Raw genomic sequence first — 14,347 nt, 5'->3', positions numbered from 1 at the left:
GATAATTAGCCCTGACACTGGAGATCTCTCTGCTCTGGAAACAGATCTACAGGATTTTCTGCATCCAACAGACATACCTTAGTTTAACATCCCATCCTAAAGGTGAATAGAGCATGAATAAATACAGTGCTAATCTTCCTTTCTCTGCTCAGCAATGTTTTCAGAAACAATGGGCAGGATTTTCCCTCCGTCGGGGGAGGGGAAGCTGAAGTGCGGGTGCACACAGGTGTGCCTCTGATCGGCGCCCCCGATCGGGTGTGTGGCGCCACTTTATATGGGTGGGCCTTAATTGTGCGGGTGGGGGGAGTCCCGAAACCTGAGAGTGCACTCTTTCCCGCATACACACGAAAAACCGCACTCATCTCCCTGAGGCTAAGTGCTGCCTCAGGGAGATCACCTCTACTGTCAAAAATATTAAAAATAGAGAAACAAAAATCCCTGACATGTCCCCTTATGTGACACTGTCACATGAGTTGGGACATGTCCATAAATTTTTTTTAAAAAACTTTAATCAAATTTTTAAAAACCTACATGAAACCTCATCCAGCTGATTTTGTTGCACCCCCATCTACCTGGAGATTTAAATGGGGCGGGGTGAACTCGGGAGTTCCGCCCGACGCCACCGTGTGTCATTTTATCAACGAGCGGGGGGGGGGCGCTCACCGACAGGAAAATCCTGCCCAATGATGTAAATACAACACAGAATGAAGAAATATAGAGAAAAATGATGAACAGCCTGAGAAAAAACGGTTTGGTCTTAAAATCAAGCTACAGAAACTGTATTAGTGATCACAAAATTTAGATTCACTGCCCATCCTGCCAGTTGAAGTATTAGAGATGCATAAAACCCCATAACAAATTATAGACAGAAGTGGAATCTCCCATCCTACATGCCACTTCCGACTTCAGAATAAAAGCATAGTATCGTGGATGCTGGGATATCCTAAGACAAAAACAGAAAATATTTAGAAACACTCAGCAGATCCAGCAGCATCTGTGGCAAAACAAGGGTCCATGATTCAGCTGGATGACTTTTCATCAGAATTGGAAGAGGTTAGAAATGAACAGCATGTAAGCAAATGCAAAGCCCAGAATAAATGGGGAGGAGCTGAGAGGCAGGCACAAAGGAAAATAATAAAAGGGAGCAGCCTGTAATAGGGTGAAGGCAGCACTGGTTAAATGATATCTTTCAGTTTTGTTGAAAGATTATCACCTGGGACTACCTTCATGAATGCCAAATTCCTACTCTTCAACATATATTTCTCACATATTCCCCTAGAGGGTTTTGAATAAGACTGAACCAAAAGTATACCACCAGAGGGAGCAAACACACACATCATAAACAAAGCTATGAATCTCCTATCCCACCAGAGGGAGTTCTGCAGCAAACACTGTTCATTCTTATGATTGTTAATTCAGTTCCTCTGTAAACATGAGCTCAACCAAACTCTATTGCCCCTATCCTAACTCACACTGTTCTGTTCACTCATCACCCCTGTTCGCACAGTCATAGACTGGCTCCCAGTCTCTGTTTTAACATTTTCAGCTTTGTTTTCAAATCCCTCCATCACCTGGCTCCTCCCGTAAGCACTTCCAGTACTACAACCAGCCAAGGTACCTGCACTCATCCAATGCTGGTCTCTTGCACATCTCCGATTCTCATCACTCCACCTTTCGTGGCCTTGCTTTCAGCTGCTGAGGCCCTAAGTTCTGGAATTCCCTCCCTAACCCTCTCTGCTTCTCTCTATCTCTCTATCCCTTTAAGATATTTCTTAAAATCTTTTTCATTTGACCAAGTTTTTGATAATCTTTTCTGATATCTCCAAATGTGGCTCAGTGTCAAACTTTGCTTGGTAACATTTCTGTGAAGTACCTTGGGACATTTTGCTACTTTAAAGACATGATATAAATGCAAGTTGCTGCAGTTCCCCCAAAAAAATATTTTCCAAACTGTATCAACATTAATATAGTCGTTCAGAACTTGAGTATTGCTGGAAAAGAGGCCTTTTCGTTGAAGCTTTTTTTCTTGCACTCATCAGGGCAATTCACAAGAAACTACCAATGTCAGGCGAAACAATATATTTATACTGTATGAAAAGAGAGTGCTGATTGGTTGACAAGTGGATTCTGATTGGTAGAGGCATTGCCAAGAAGAATGCACCAGTTGATTGTGACTAACCATTAACTGCCAAGCATTGTTTGAAATTTAAACTAGACAGCTTGACTCTGATTGGTCAAGACATTGCCCTGGGGAATGAACCAGCGAATGGCTATCACTTATTTTGTTTAGCTGAAACAGGTGCAATGTGTGTACATGTCCTTTCTTTCTGCAAAGAACAGGGCCCTGTGTATTAATATATGTAGTGTCCAGTACACACAAATGTGCCACACTGTAAGCCCGACTGACAATCTTAAATTGGCTGTCAGTGTAATTCTTAGCACACTGAGGATTATATAGCAAATGTTGTCCAATCATGGAATCACATCTCATGTTGGACACTGTGCTTTGAGTTTTGCAAGCATAGGCTGATTGGTAACAGTCCATTATTTTGCCCGTTGCAAACAGCGGAAGGGACATGCTATTTCATGTAATCCTCCAGTCTCTGGGACATACAGCCTAAATACCTAGCATCACACTGGCAATGAAATTCATACACCACATTACTCATTTGTGTGATAGGCAGCATCCCGATAGTGGCAAACATCACTCATGTTGCTATTGCATAATAGTGGCATGAAACAGCTAGCTTCACCTGTTGCTCAGATTTTTGAGATAACTTGCCCTTCCAATCTGAGGTTGACTGGGCACTTTTCAGGGACAAAAGTGATGGACTTGGGCCCATCCCCTGTATGCCTCTCCCTGTGACTACCGTCCCGCAAATCAACACCTCACCGCTGAACCTCCCCGCCATGCCTTCCCACATTACTTACCTGTGGCCTGGCTCGCTCCATAATCCTGGGCCTCTGGTGCTTGTCCTACCAGCAGCAGCTACAGCCTCCCTAGTGGTGCTACTAGCACAAGGGCTGCCAGCCTCTGATTGGCTGGCAGCTCTCAGTAGTCGAGACATCCACTCCCTAGGGTCCTGATGCAAGGGGAGGGCCCAGCGTTGGCTTCCCCACTGCCTGATTGGCTTCGGGTTTGACAGGCCTTCCCAAAAAGAGGCAGCACGGGTTTCTCGCTGGCTCTTCAGCCAGCGGGCGTGAGACTAGAAGCCTCAACAAGATTCCATCCACGGTCTACCATAGGGGTTGGGCTGGATTTTTTGCTGTAAACTGGGGGAGGGTTTTTCGGCCCCAGTGGACGAAAAGCGCAGAAGCAGGCAGGTGTGAAAATTAGCGCTACCTGACGGCGTGCCAGTTTGACTTTGCCATTTCTGCCGCTGGCGATTTTGATCAGAATGTGGCAAGGTCGGACCTGGCAACCCACCCGATTTGGATAACCGGTCAACTGATTTGTTAACAAGCTCGTTGTCAGCTCGTCAAGGGCAGGTTTGGAGTTTTGCTGGGGCCACTGGACGGATCACAGAATTCCAGGTTCAAAGAGGTGGCAACCCAGTAGGGAGCCAGTCATGGATTTACCATGAAATTAGGTGGGCCCATGGAAAAGAAGCATGGCTGAGAGGGGCACTCAGTCAGACAGCATCGGGTGAGCAGAGTTAATTGAGCAAGTGGGTCTCTACACTTTTGGACAGTGATGGGGATGTGACCGCCCAGAGATTGTGCAGCCATAAGATGGAGAGGGTGGGGGTTGAGAGAACATTGTGAGTGAAGCTGCAGCTGTGCACGATATTAAGGTTTTCATAGGTCGGGTCAAGTAGGAATAGGAAATAGCAACATCTTCACACTCTCAGGTGCAGAGGCAGAGCCCTGGCCATAAGGAAGGCAGAAGGGAGGAACAAGGGGCAGGAAGGCAATGAAAGACATATTTGCAGCATTGTGTGCACCACTGAATAAGAAGATATCTGGACACGTCAGAGAATCAGTGCCGCAGGAGACTGCACTTATCTAGACATTTGATCTGAGGCCTGTGCCCTCATAGTGGGTTTGACTGACATCCACTCCAATGCCTCTTTGTATTATCAGTGCCACAGACCAGTCCATGTTACAGAACATTCTGTACATGTCAGTGTACTTTTCCTGCATCCACTCAGGAAGTGCTAATGCACATGGCCCTTCGTGAGGTTAACCACTCTCTCAATGGTGGCGCACATGAGCTAAGCGGACTCCTCCTGTCTTAGCCCGTGACCCTGCGCTGCCTCAGCGAAACTCTGGCATGTGAAGTAGCAACAAGAGTCTGAACATAAGAACACAAGAGATAAGAGCAGGAATAGACCGTACTGCTGTCGAGCCTGCTCTGCTATTCAGTCTGATCATGGCTGATCTTGGGCTTCAACTCCACTCTCCTGTTCACTCTCCATATTTCTTGATTCACAGAGAATAAAGATTTGCCTGTTTCAGCCTTAAATATAGTCAATGATGGAACATCCACAAACCTCTGGGTTAGAGACTTCCAAAGATTCACAATCGTCTAAATCCAAGGAGCAATCTAGCAAACCTTTGCTGCACTTCCTCCCTTTTTGGGTCAAAATCCTGGAACTCCCTTCCTAACAGCACTATGGGTGTACCTACTGCAAAGACCCCTTGGCCTATTCGCCTGCCCGCCAACCGTAAGGCTGGATGGACAGTTCTGATGAAGGGTCATACAGACTCTGTCTTCATCTCCACAGATGCTGTCAGACCTGCTGAGTTTTTCCAGCAATTTTTGTTTTTGTTTCAGATTTCCAGCATCTGCAGTATTTTGCTTTTATCCGCATATCAGTCATTCCTCTCAACATATCACTAATGGACTTTCCGACTTCATAATGTTCAGTTAATGCCTTTAAAACAGCAACATAGTCAGCTTTTGTCTCCCCGGAAGCCTATTCCTCGAATTGAATTTGAAGCACTGCTCGGTAACTTTGGTCTCAGGTGGTTTTGGACAATTTTCATTAACTCGTCGAAAGTCTTCGTATCGGGGATGTTAGGTGACATGAGGCTGCGAATCAGCCTATACGTTTTGCTCCCGCATGAGGACAAAAGAACCGCCCTCTTCTTTTCCTCCCCTGCGATGTTGTTAGTGGTAAAAAGGAATGCTAGGTGCTCAGCATGCTGAGACCAGTTATCTGAAATGGGGTCAAATGGATCGACATGCCCGAATTGCGGCAATGTGAATGACTGCAAGGGGACTGTGCTTCCGATGGCTTCCCGTTAATGATGAATTCAGGTGTTTGGTTTAATGCGGCTTCCTTGACTGACGTTGATCAATTCGTGTTTTGCCTTCCGCAGAGTTGCCCTGTCTCTGGGGTCTCTTATAATTTTCTGTCTATAGCCGTTTTCCTTGCATGTACCTCTTTAAATGTATTGCCGCTTTAAGGGCAGTCACCGATTTTTTTTTTCAACTCCGTCTCTGCAGCTGTTAACATTTCTGTGCTGTGTTTCGTGCTCTTTTCGAGTTTAAAGAGTTCTCCATCTAGGCAGTATTTAAGACTGACACCAGAGAGTGGTTGCTCTTTGATGGAGAGCTACTACTGTGGATTCAAGGTTGAGGAGTTGTACAAAGTGCCCTTGTCAGCATTGATGGATGGCATTGTCATCCTTAACAAGAGAGACACCAGCCTGTGAGAAAAGGGGATTTTGTCAAATTGTTCCATTGCCTCATTATACCGAACACCCTCTTCCAATAGAAGGACAAATACAAAACTACATGGATGCATCCTAGATCAAAGCATTGGCACATATGAACATACGAATATACATATGAGCATGCAAATTAGGTGCAGATGTAGGCCGCCATTCAATACGATCATGGCTGATCTAATTTTAACCTCAACTTCACATTCCTGCCATCCCCAATAACCTTTCACCCCCTTGCTTATCAAGAATTTATCTACTTCTGCCTTGAAGATATTCAAAAACTCTGCCTCAACCACCTTTTGAGGAAGAGAACTCCAAAGACTCTCAACCCTCTGAGAGAAAAACTTTTCCTCATCCCTGTCTTAATTGGCGACCCCTTATTTTTAAACAGTGGCCCCTAGTTCTAGATTCTCCCACAAGAGGAAACATCCTTTCCACATCCACCCTGTCAAGACCCCTCAGGATCTTATGTTTCAATCAAGTCGCCTCTTACTCTTCCAAACTCCAGCGGATACAAAACCTAGCCTGACCAACCTTTCCTCATAAGACAACCCACCCATTCCAGGTATTAATCTAGTAAACCTCCTTGACTATGTCATTGTTTGTGTCAAAGGTCTAAATGTGTCTGTATCACTTGATCCTGCAGGGGACAGATGTCTGCTGGACAGACCATTGACTTGTTCGACTGGCGATCGACATTCACCTAGCACCACGAGATAACAAAGGCTCAAAAGTCCAAGGAGAAGAAGATTAATGTCTCAGCCTAAAGCTCCCGGCCAACGCGAGGAATTCCAAGTGCAGCTCACGACCAGTGTGAAATATCTTCACACATCCAACACAATTCCAGGATAGTGGGATCAAATAAAGTCAGCTGTATTAGACTCCTGCACTCAGACCATTGGGATTGAGCACTGTCGCCACCAAGATGCTGAAATATGTGAACTCCTAGAATAGAAACAAGCAGCCTTCATTGCCAGGCAGGACAACCCAAGGTCGCAAGTCAAGGCAGCAACATTTCATCAGCTCAATGCTGGCACCCAAAGACAAATCCGGAAGAGAAAGCCCAAGAGATCCAACAATATGTTGTCCATCACGATATGCAAGCTTCTTTAAAGCCACAGGGCCATCTATAGGCCAAAGCCAAATGGACTGATAACACTCATATTCATTGGAACACAAGATGAGCACTATTTCCAAGCCAATCTGAAAGAAGGTGTTTTAGGAGTTAGAATGCTACATGTGTTTTTAAAAGAACAGTATCATGTTGTAAAAACAAAAATTACACAGGGTAATACCAGAAGTTTCAACTATGACAACACTTATGAAATGATCTGCATTTCCATTCTTTTTCTCTTCCAAAACTATTTCAACCACGCACAACAAAATGATTACTGCCTGATAATTAGAACCAATAGCAGAACAACTAAAAATATTGTAGTTGACTGAACTTTGTATTCTGACTTTCATAGGATTTGCACATTGCAAATTTCACTTAGCCTACTTTCAGCTCGAAAGTAGCCATGATCTCTCTGAGCGCACTAGACAAAGATGAACTACAATTACTGTTCCAAGGTTCACCTAGTTCAAATTGTTCTAGAGATCTTTTCCTAGACTCTAGTAATGAATGTATATATTGGACCACACAACACCGCCCCCCCCCCGCCCCTGCCTGTGCCTGGGGAGGGCATTAAATTCTGCCTTAATTTATACAACACTTGTTTATTTTCTCTCTTTATACTCTTTTGAGTACCAGTGAAGACAAAAACTAATTAACCAATAAAGAAAAGCCGATTAAACTAATTGATAGCCCTTTAAAGGGTATTGTAAAAAAAAAATTAAAGGAACCTTACATAATTAAATGTTAATGTCTATATTTAATTTTGGCCAACAAGTAGAAGTACAACAGTGTATAATGAATTCGCTGCATAGATAGTCACCTGCAGCAACAAGGTAAATGTTCACCCTTCTCGTCCTTGTCCTTGCTGACCGTCCTGGCATGTTCTGACATTCCATCCTGCCATCCAACAGTGGCAGGGGGTCCACATTGGAGGGCTCTCTACGTGGGAGTCTTCCACTTTTCCATCGGGGACCTGGTGTGCAGGGTGCTGCACGCAGCAGTCCCATACAACCATAGGTTACGATGGTTCACAGACTCCCATGCCCCCTGTATTTTCTGTGGCCTTGACGAGTCCATGTTCCATGCGTATATAGACTGTGGGAGGTTGCACTCCCTTTTCAATTACCTGACGAACCTATTCCTCAAGTTTTGGCTGCACTTCAGCCCCATGCTCCTGATCTTTGGTCACCTAGTGCAAAGGCAGGTGGGCAGGGAGGAGGACCTCCTTGTAAGCCTGCTCCTGGGCCTGGCTAAGTTGGCCATTAACAAGTCCAGGCAGCAGGCGGTCAAGGGGGGTCACCTGAGTGCATCGTCAGCCCCCTAAACAACATTATTATTAATTATGTAACGTTCCTTTAAATTTTCTTTTAGCTACAGTGCCCTCTAAAGGGCTATCAATTGGTTTAATCGGCTTTTCTTTATTGGTTAATTAGTTTTTGTTTTCACTGGTGCTCAAAAGAGTATAAAGAGAGAAAATAAACAAGGTAAGTGTTGTATAAATTAAGACAATTGGCAGAATTTAATGCCCACCCCAGGTACAGGCTGGGAGGTGGCGCGGGGGGGAGGGGGGGAGGGAGGGGGGGGGGGGTGTGCAGGCAGGTTGGGTGGTCCAAATAATGGGGCAGGAAAGCTCAGATTGGAGAGCTCTTTGCCACCCTCGTGTCCTCTAATTAAGACCAGGGCAGAAAAGGTTGAAAAAGGCCTTTCTATCCAGGCACCAGTTGAGGCCCATAAGTGGTCACATGAGGGCCTCATCCCACCGCCACTAGTATTCAACCAGTAGTGGACAGGGATCAAGGTAAACCCTGGCAGGCATGCTTGCAGCCTGCTGCAGGGAGGAGGTTTCCTCCTGCTAAGGCACCCTGTGCCCAACAGAGGGACCTGTCAGTGGCAAGGGCTGCCCCAGACTCCCTGGCTGGCCCCAGCCACCTCACCCACTTGGGTTCTGGAGCTTCAGCAACAATTCTCCTCCTAGGGCCTCCAGCAGTACCGGCAGTGGCCACAGCTCTAGGGTGGCTTGTCGCAGAGACAGGACATCTGTCCTACAGGTCCCAGGAGCCCCAAAAGACTGCCTGATCCAATCGAGGTTCCTGGAAATAGCCGTGGCAGGGTTACAACTGTGACCATTAAATTCGGCCCAATATAACGGCACAATAATGTAGGTTAGCTATTTGTAAACAGTTTTGACTGAATTAGAATGACAACATTGCATCTAAAAGATTTTCTAACATAACGAACATGTTAATATTTCTCAAAAACAAAACTACTGGAAATACACAGCAGGTCAACCAGTATCTGAAGCAAGAAAAGACGAGTTATATTTTGCTTTGATAGAATCCTATTTCAGATCTGAAAACTGAAAGATAAATAAAAAACTTTAGGAAAACTCAGAAAAATCCACAAATCACTAGGAGGATATTAATTTGATGTATTCATAATTGTGCAAGATGGGCTCACCTAATTTGTAAATGATGACGTAAATTAGAGTCCAAATTGTTCCAGGCACTCGAAGTACTTCTTTCAATATTTCACGGGGGTTCAGCACAGGCAATCTAGCTTCTGATTCAGAGGTTCTTGGGGGTTCAGGAGTGAAACAAGAGCAAATTATAGCTACCACATAGATAACGGCGATTGTTATGAAAAGCATATCCCAGCTAATATAGTCCATCACTGTCAAAAATCCTGCTCCTGCAACGAGAGAGCCTGTCTTATAACCCACAACTTGGATGGTGTTGCCATAGCCAACTTCCTCATTACTGAGCAATCGTACTGCCATGCCATCAACAGCAATATCTTGAACTGAAGTAAAGAAGTTCAACAGCAGCAAGATGAAGGCCATAGTTGGGAAATCAGTCTTTGGATGCAGTCTCGACATTATTAAACAACACAAGAAGAGTCCAAACATGCTAGACAGCAGCCATTTCTGCTTTGTCCCATACTGATCCACAAATGGAGCCCAGAGTATCTTAAGTAGCCATGGGAAATACAACAATTTGATCAAACCAATTTTGCTAAATGAAAGTCCAATAGTTCTGAGGTAAATTGGTAATAAATTGGATTGTAATCCATAAGGAATTCCCTGTACAAAGTACAGCAAGCCAAATAATTTCAGTTTGAAGGTTGCCATTTCAAACGGGTATTCTCTGAGGTAAAACAAACCCTTCCATGTGATGAGTCCAAAATCTGCAACAAAAAAAGTATTGATTCTTTAAAAATGACACTAATATTTTTAATTGTACCCTAAAATAGCAGTGTTATTTAGATGCCAATCTTAGTATTGTAGGATTAATAAAACATCCTATTAATCAAGTAGATTTACTAGAGTAATATTGGTACTAATTCTGTTTCATCCTATGCAAGTTTTAAAACAACTAGAACACTCAGAAAGACTAGTATCTCCTTAAACCTTCTGTGGTCTAAGAGTTAACCAAGTAACCTTCCAGTCAATGTCACTGTTCATGTAAACTACATTTTTACCAGTGAAAATAAAATTCCAAGATCTAAATGTGAACTCAGTTTGCAATGCAATCTAGGTTACCAATGTCTCAGCTGCTGTTTGTGGGACCATATTGTGTGCAGATCAGCTGTAATTATTGAGGCAAACACAGCAGTTAAGTATACTTCAAAAACTATTAGTGGGCTGGGAAGCACTGAAAGGATCTCCTGAGGATCCTCAGTAGTCCCTCAATTTGAGGAAGATGTCTAAACAGGGTTGCGAGTTTCTGCCATGGGTCTTCATGTGGCTGAACAGGCCAATCCTTGACCCGCAGGTCTTTGGGCACATGGGGCAGGACTGCTGAGGATATTAAAGGCACTAAATGAATGCAAATCCTTCTCTTCTTTCTTTCCTACATTTCACTGTAAAATGGAAATGCTTGGAGTTAAATTTAATAATTGGGAAAACTGTCAAGTTTGGATTTGAGATTTCTGATCAAAAATGTGAAAAAGATTGAAGATCATTTAAATAAACAGCATCCCATTCACATTTCATCATAAGATATATTAAACTAGGTTACATTTAGAAATTAAAAGATTTCAGAAATCTAGATTTTATTTTCCTCTCAGTAATTATATTCACAACTCCCATGTGCTTATTGAGAAACATTCAGACAGTTAAATAAATAGATTCCGAACAAAGGATAGATTAGAATGGTTTAGGCTTAGTTGATGAGATGTGTTAGGATAAAGCTTATAAGATGTTAAGAGTTATGGAGGGATTTAATGTATTCCATAGATTAGAATCAAGATGCCTGAAAAGTTGCCCCATCGATGGTCAAGTGAAGGGTAGTTTGCACAAAAGACCAAGTGAAGAGGACACTTGTTTGGAGAGGACACATATTGAGTTTTTTAAAATTCATTTATGGGTGTCACTGCCTAGGCTAGCATTTATTGCCCATCCCTTGAAAAGGTGGTGAAGAGCTGCCTTCTTAAACTGCTGCAGTCATGTGGAGTAGATACACTCTCAGTGCTGTTAGGGAGGGAGTTCAAGGATTTTGTCCCAGCGACAGTGAAGGAACGGCGATAGAGTTCCAAGTCAGGATGGTGAGTTGAAGACGATTGCAAAGGGGTGTGTGATAAGGATAGGATTTTAAATGTAATGTATTGGGGAAAGAGGCAGATGAAGATCTGCAAAGAGATGGTAAAGGGCAGTGACAAATTGCTGGATGCAAGCAGAAGGGTTTAGAATAAGCTGGAATTTATGGAGGGCAAAAGATGTATTGGAATGGTTCAATTTAGAGGTGATATGAGGGTTGCAAACTCTGGTTAGATGTATTCCTGGAAGTTCTATCATGTGATCTTCTGCCTCTAAACACTCTGTCCTCACACCATCACCTAAAACACCAATTCCACCTAACCCTACCAACTGGAAAGCAAATAAACTCTTCATTATCCAATTAGATAATTCTTAACTATCTGTCTTGATATCATGTACCAATACTTTTGTAACTAATAACTCAAAGTAAATGAAAAGGCTTTTCCTTCTCGGTTGCTTGCAGAAGTGCCCTGAAGGTTAACCCATGCGTCCTGGGAGCTCCATGACATTTCTTGGGTTGCCAACCCGAGGTGACGGAGGCATAGGATGTGAGGGACAAGCAGAGGTAAGAATAAATGACAGGTCTCTTTAAGAAGAGCCTCCACAACCTGAACCAACAGCTCTTCAACGCGGAAGCCGCACTGTCGGTGAACACAGGGTCCACTATTGGATTGTCTGTTACTCTCTTACGTTTTTTGTTTACACCGTCAAGACAATCTGGGCAGCGTGAACTGAACTACACAATCCTGCTCTACCTGCTCCAGCCACTCCGGGATGGTCTCGGGCTTTTCTTCAACGGAACAAACGGCAGCGTCGGAAGGCGTCCGGACAATAGCAGAATGTCCAAAGACAATGGAGGGGGGAGGGGGGGGTGGGTAGAAACATTGTAACAATCCGCAGCCTGTCCCTCTGTGCTCACCCTGTCCGAGGGCAATGGGCGAGAAACATTGTAACAATCTGCACAGCGGGTCACCCCCTGCTATCACTTGGGGAGACAAGCGGCAGGGGACAGTCTGCAGCGCGATACAGACCCCCTGCCGGGGGGGACAGTCTGCAGCGCGATACAGACCCCCTGCCCAGGGGGGACCGTCTGCAGCGCGATACAGACCCCCTGCCCGGGGGGGACAGTCTGCAGCGCGATACAGACCCCCTGCCCGGGGGGACAGTCTGCAGCTCTATACAGACCCCCTGCCCGGGGGGGGGACAGTCTGCAGCGCGATACAGACCCCCTGCCCAGGGGGGACAGTCTGCAGCGCGATACAGAGCCCCTGCCCGGGGGGGACAGTCTGCAGCGCGATACAGACCCCCTGCCCGGGGGGACAGTCTGCAGCGCGATACAGACCCCCTGCCCGGGGGGACAGTCTGCAGCTCTATACAGACCCCCTGCCCGGGGGGGGGGGGAGGGGGAGGACAGTCTGCAGAGCGATACAGACCCCCTGCCCGGGGAGACAGTCTGCAGCGCGATACAGACCCCCTGCCCAGGGGACAGTCTGCAGCGCGATACAGACCCCCTGCCCGGGGGGGGGACAGTCTGCAGCGCGATACAGACCCCCTGCCCGGGGGGGGGACAGTCTGCAGCGCGATACAATAAAGCGTCCCATGTGCTCACCCTGTCCGGGGAGCCGGTCTCTCTCTCTCTCATAGGCAGTCTTCCACTTGCCGACGCATGTTTATGAATCATCAAACAGAGCCTCTGAGTAACAGAGAAAAAGGGCGTCAGCAAACATGACAAGTGAAAGTGTTTGAAGGCCGAATGCTGCTGGAGATTAGGAACTACCTCTTTTCAGGTCGAGGTTACAGCGTGGAAAGAGGCCATTCGGCAAGCCATCTCCTGCTTGCACCCTTCCCCACCCCACCCCTAGCTCCTAATCTCCTTTTTGAATGAATAGTTTTTCTCCGTTTGCCAGCTCTCCCTCTCGAGGTCTCAACTAGTACGGTGCAAAACTACATGAGTAATAAGGGCTTTCAAGGGGTCACTCACCTCTTGCGGGCTGCATTCCTGTGGATCACTGGAGGTGATGAGCCCAGCCCCGTGGGAGTGACAGCATCACAACAGGAGTGTCAGGCTTTAGGGAGCCTGGAGGTAAATTACTCGCCGCAGGATTCGAGCCTCTGCGTGCTCTTGTAGCCACAGTTTTAATAGGGCTAGTCCAGTTGAGTTTCTGATCAATGGTAACCCCACCCCCCCCCCCCCCCAGGATGTTGATAGTGGGGAATTCAGGGATGGTCATGCCATTGAATGTCATGGGGCAATGATTAGATTCTCACTCAGTGATGGAGGAGCCCAGCTCATCAGTGCAAAATATAAGGCTGAAGCATCCACAACAACCTTTAGCCAGAAGGGCCGAGTGAATGATCCATCTTGGCTTCTCCGGAAGTTCCCAGCATCAAAGATGCCAGTCTTCAGCCAATTTGATTCACTCCACGTGATATCAAGAAACGACTGAAGGCACTGGATACTGCAAATGCTTTGGGCCCTGACAATATTCCAGTAAAGTACTGAAGACTTGAGCTCCAGAACTTGCTGTGTACCGAGTCAAGCTGTTCTAGTATAGCTACAACACTGATATCTACCCGGTAATGTGGAAAATTGCTCTGGTGTGTCCTGCACACAAAAAGCAGGACAAATCTAACCCAGCCAATTACCGCCCCATCAGTCTACTCTCGATCGTCAATAAAGTGATGGAAGGGGTCATTGACAGTGCTATCAAGTGGCACATTATTAGCAATAACCTGCTCACTGGCACTGAGTTTGGGTTCTGCCAGGGCCACTCAGCTCCTGACCTCATTACAGCCTTGGTTCAAAGATGGACAAAAGAGCTGAACTCCAGAGGTGAGGCGAAGTTGACTGCTCTTGACATCAAGGCAGCATTTGACCGAGTGTGGCATCAAGGAGCCCTAGCAAAACTGGAGTCAATAGGAATCGTGGGAAAACCTTCTGCTGGTAGGACTCATACCTAGCACAAAGGAAGATGGTTGTAGTTGTTGGAGGTCAATCATCTAAGTTCCAGGACATCACTGCA

The 14,347-nt window shown here is 45.6% G+C and overlaps 1 protein-coding gene across 2 annotated transcripts in view; it reads right to left on the bottom strand.

Moving 5' to 3' along the window:
- The window catches only part of mfsd3 (major facilitator superfamily domain containing 3), a 107,398-nt gene extending 94,385 nt beyond the window's left edge, over positions 1–13,013 (bottom strand). For both annotated transcript variants that reach the window (XM_041185510.1, XM_041185511.1), the window contains exons 1-2: positions 12,934–13,013; positions 9,248–9,973 (exon numbers count right to left, since the gene is read on the bottom strand). In XM_041185510.1, the coding sequence (XP_041041444.1) occupies positions 9,248–9,917 (670 nt within the window). In that variant the 5' untranslated portion in view covers positions 9,918–9,973; positions 12,934–13,013. The remainder of the gene's footprint in view (positions 1–9,247; positions 9,974–12,933) is intronic.
- Between the last annotated feature and the right edge of the window lie 1,334 nt (positions 13,014–14,347).

Source organism: Carcharodon carcharias, chromosome 4 (genome assembly GCF_017639515.1).
Source record: "Carcharodon carcharias isolate sCarCar2 chromosome 4, sCarCar2.pri, whole genome shotgun sequence".
In the NCBI taxonomy this organism is placed as follows: Eukaryota; Metazoa; Chordata; class Chondrichthyes; order Lamniformes; family Lamnidae; genus Carcharodon; species Carcharodon carcharias.
Note: the sequence above shows the minus strand (reverse complement) of the source record. Positions and strands in the feature narration are given on the sequence as shown.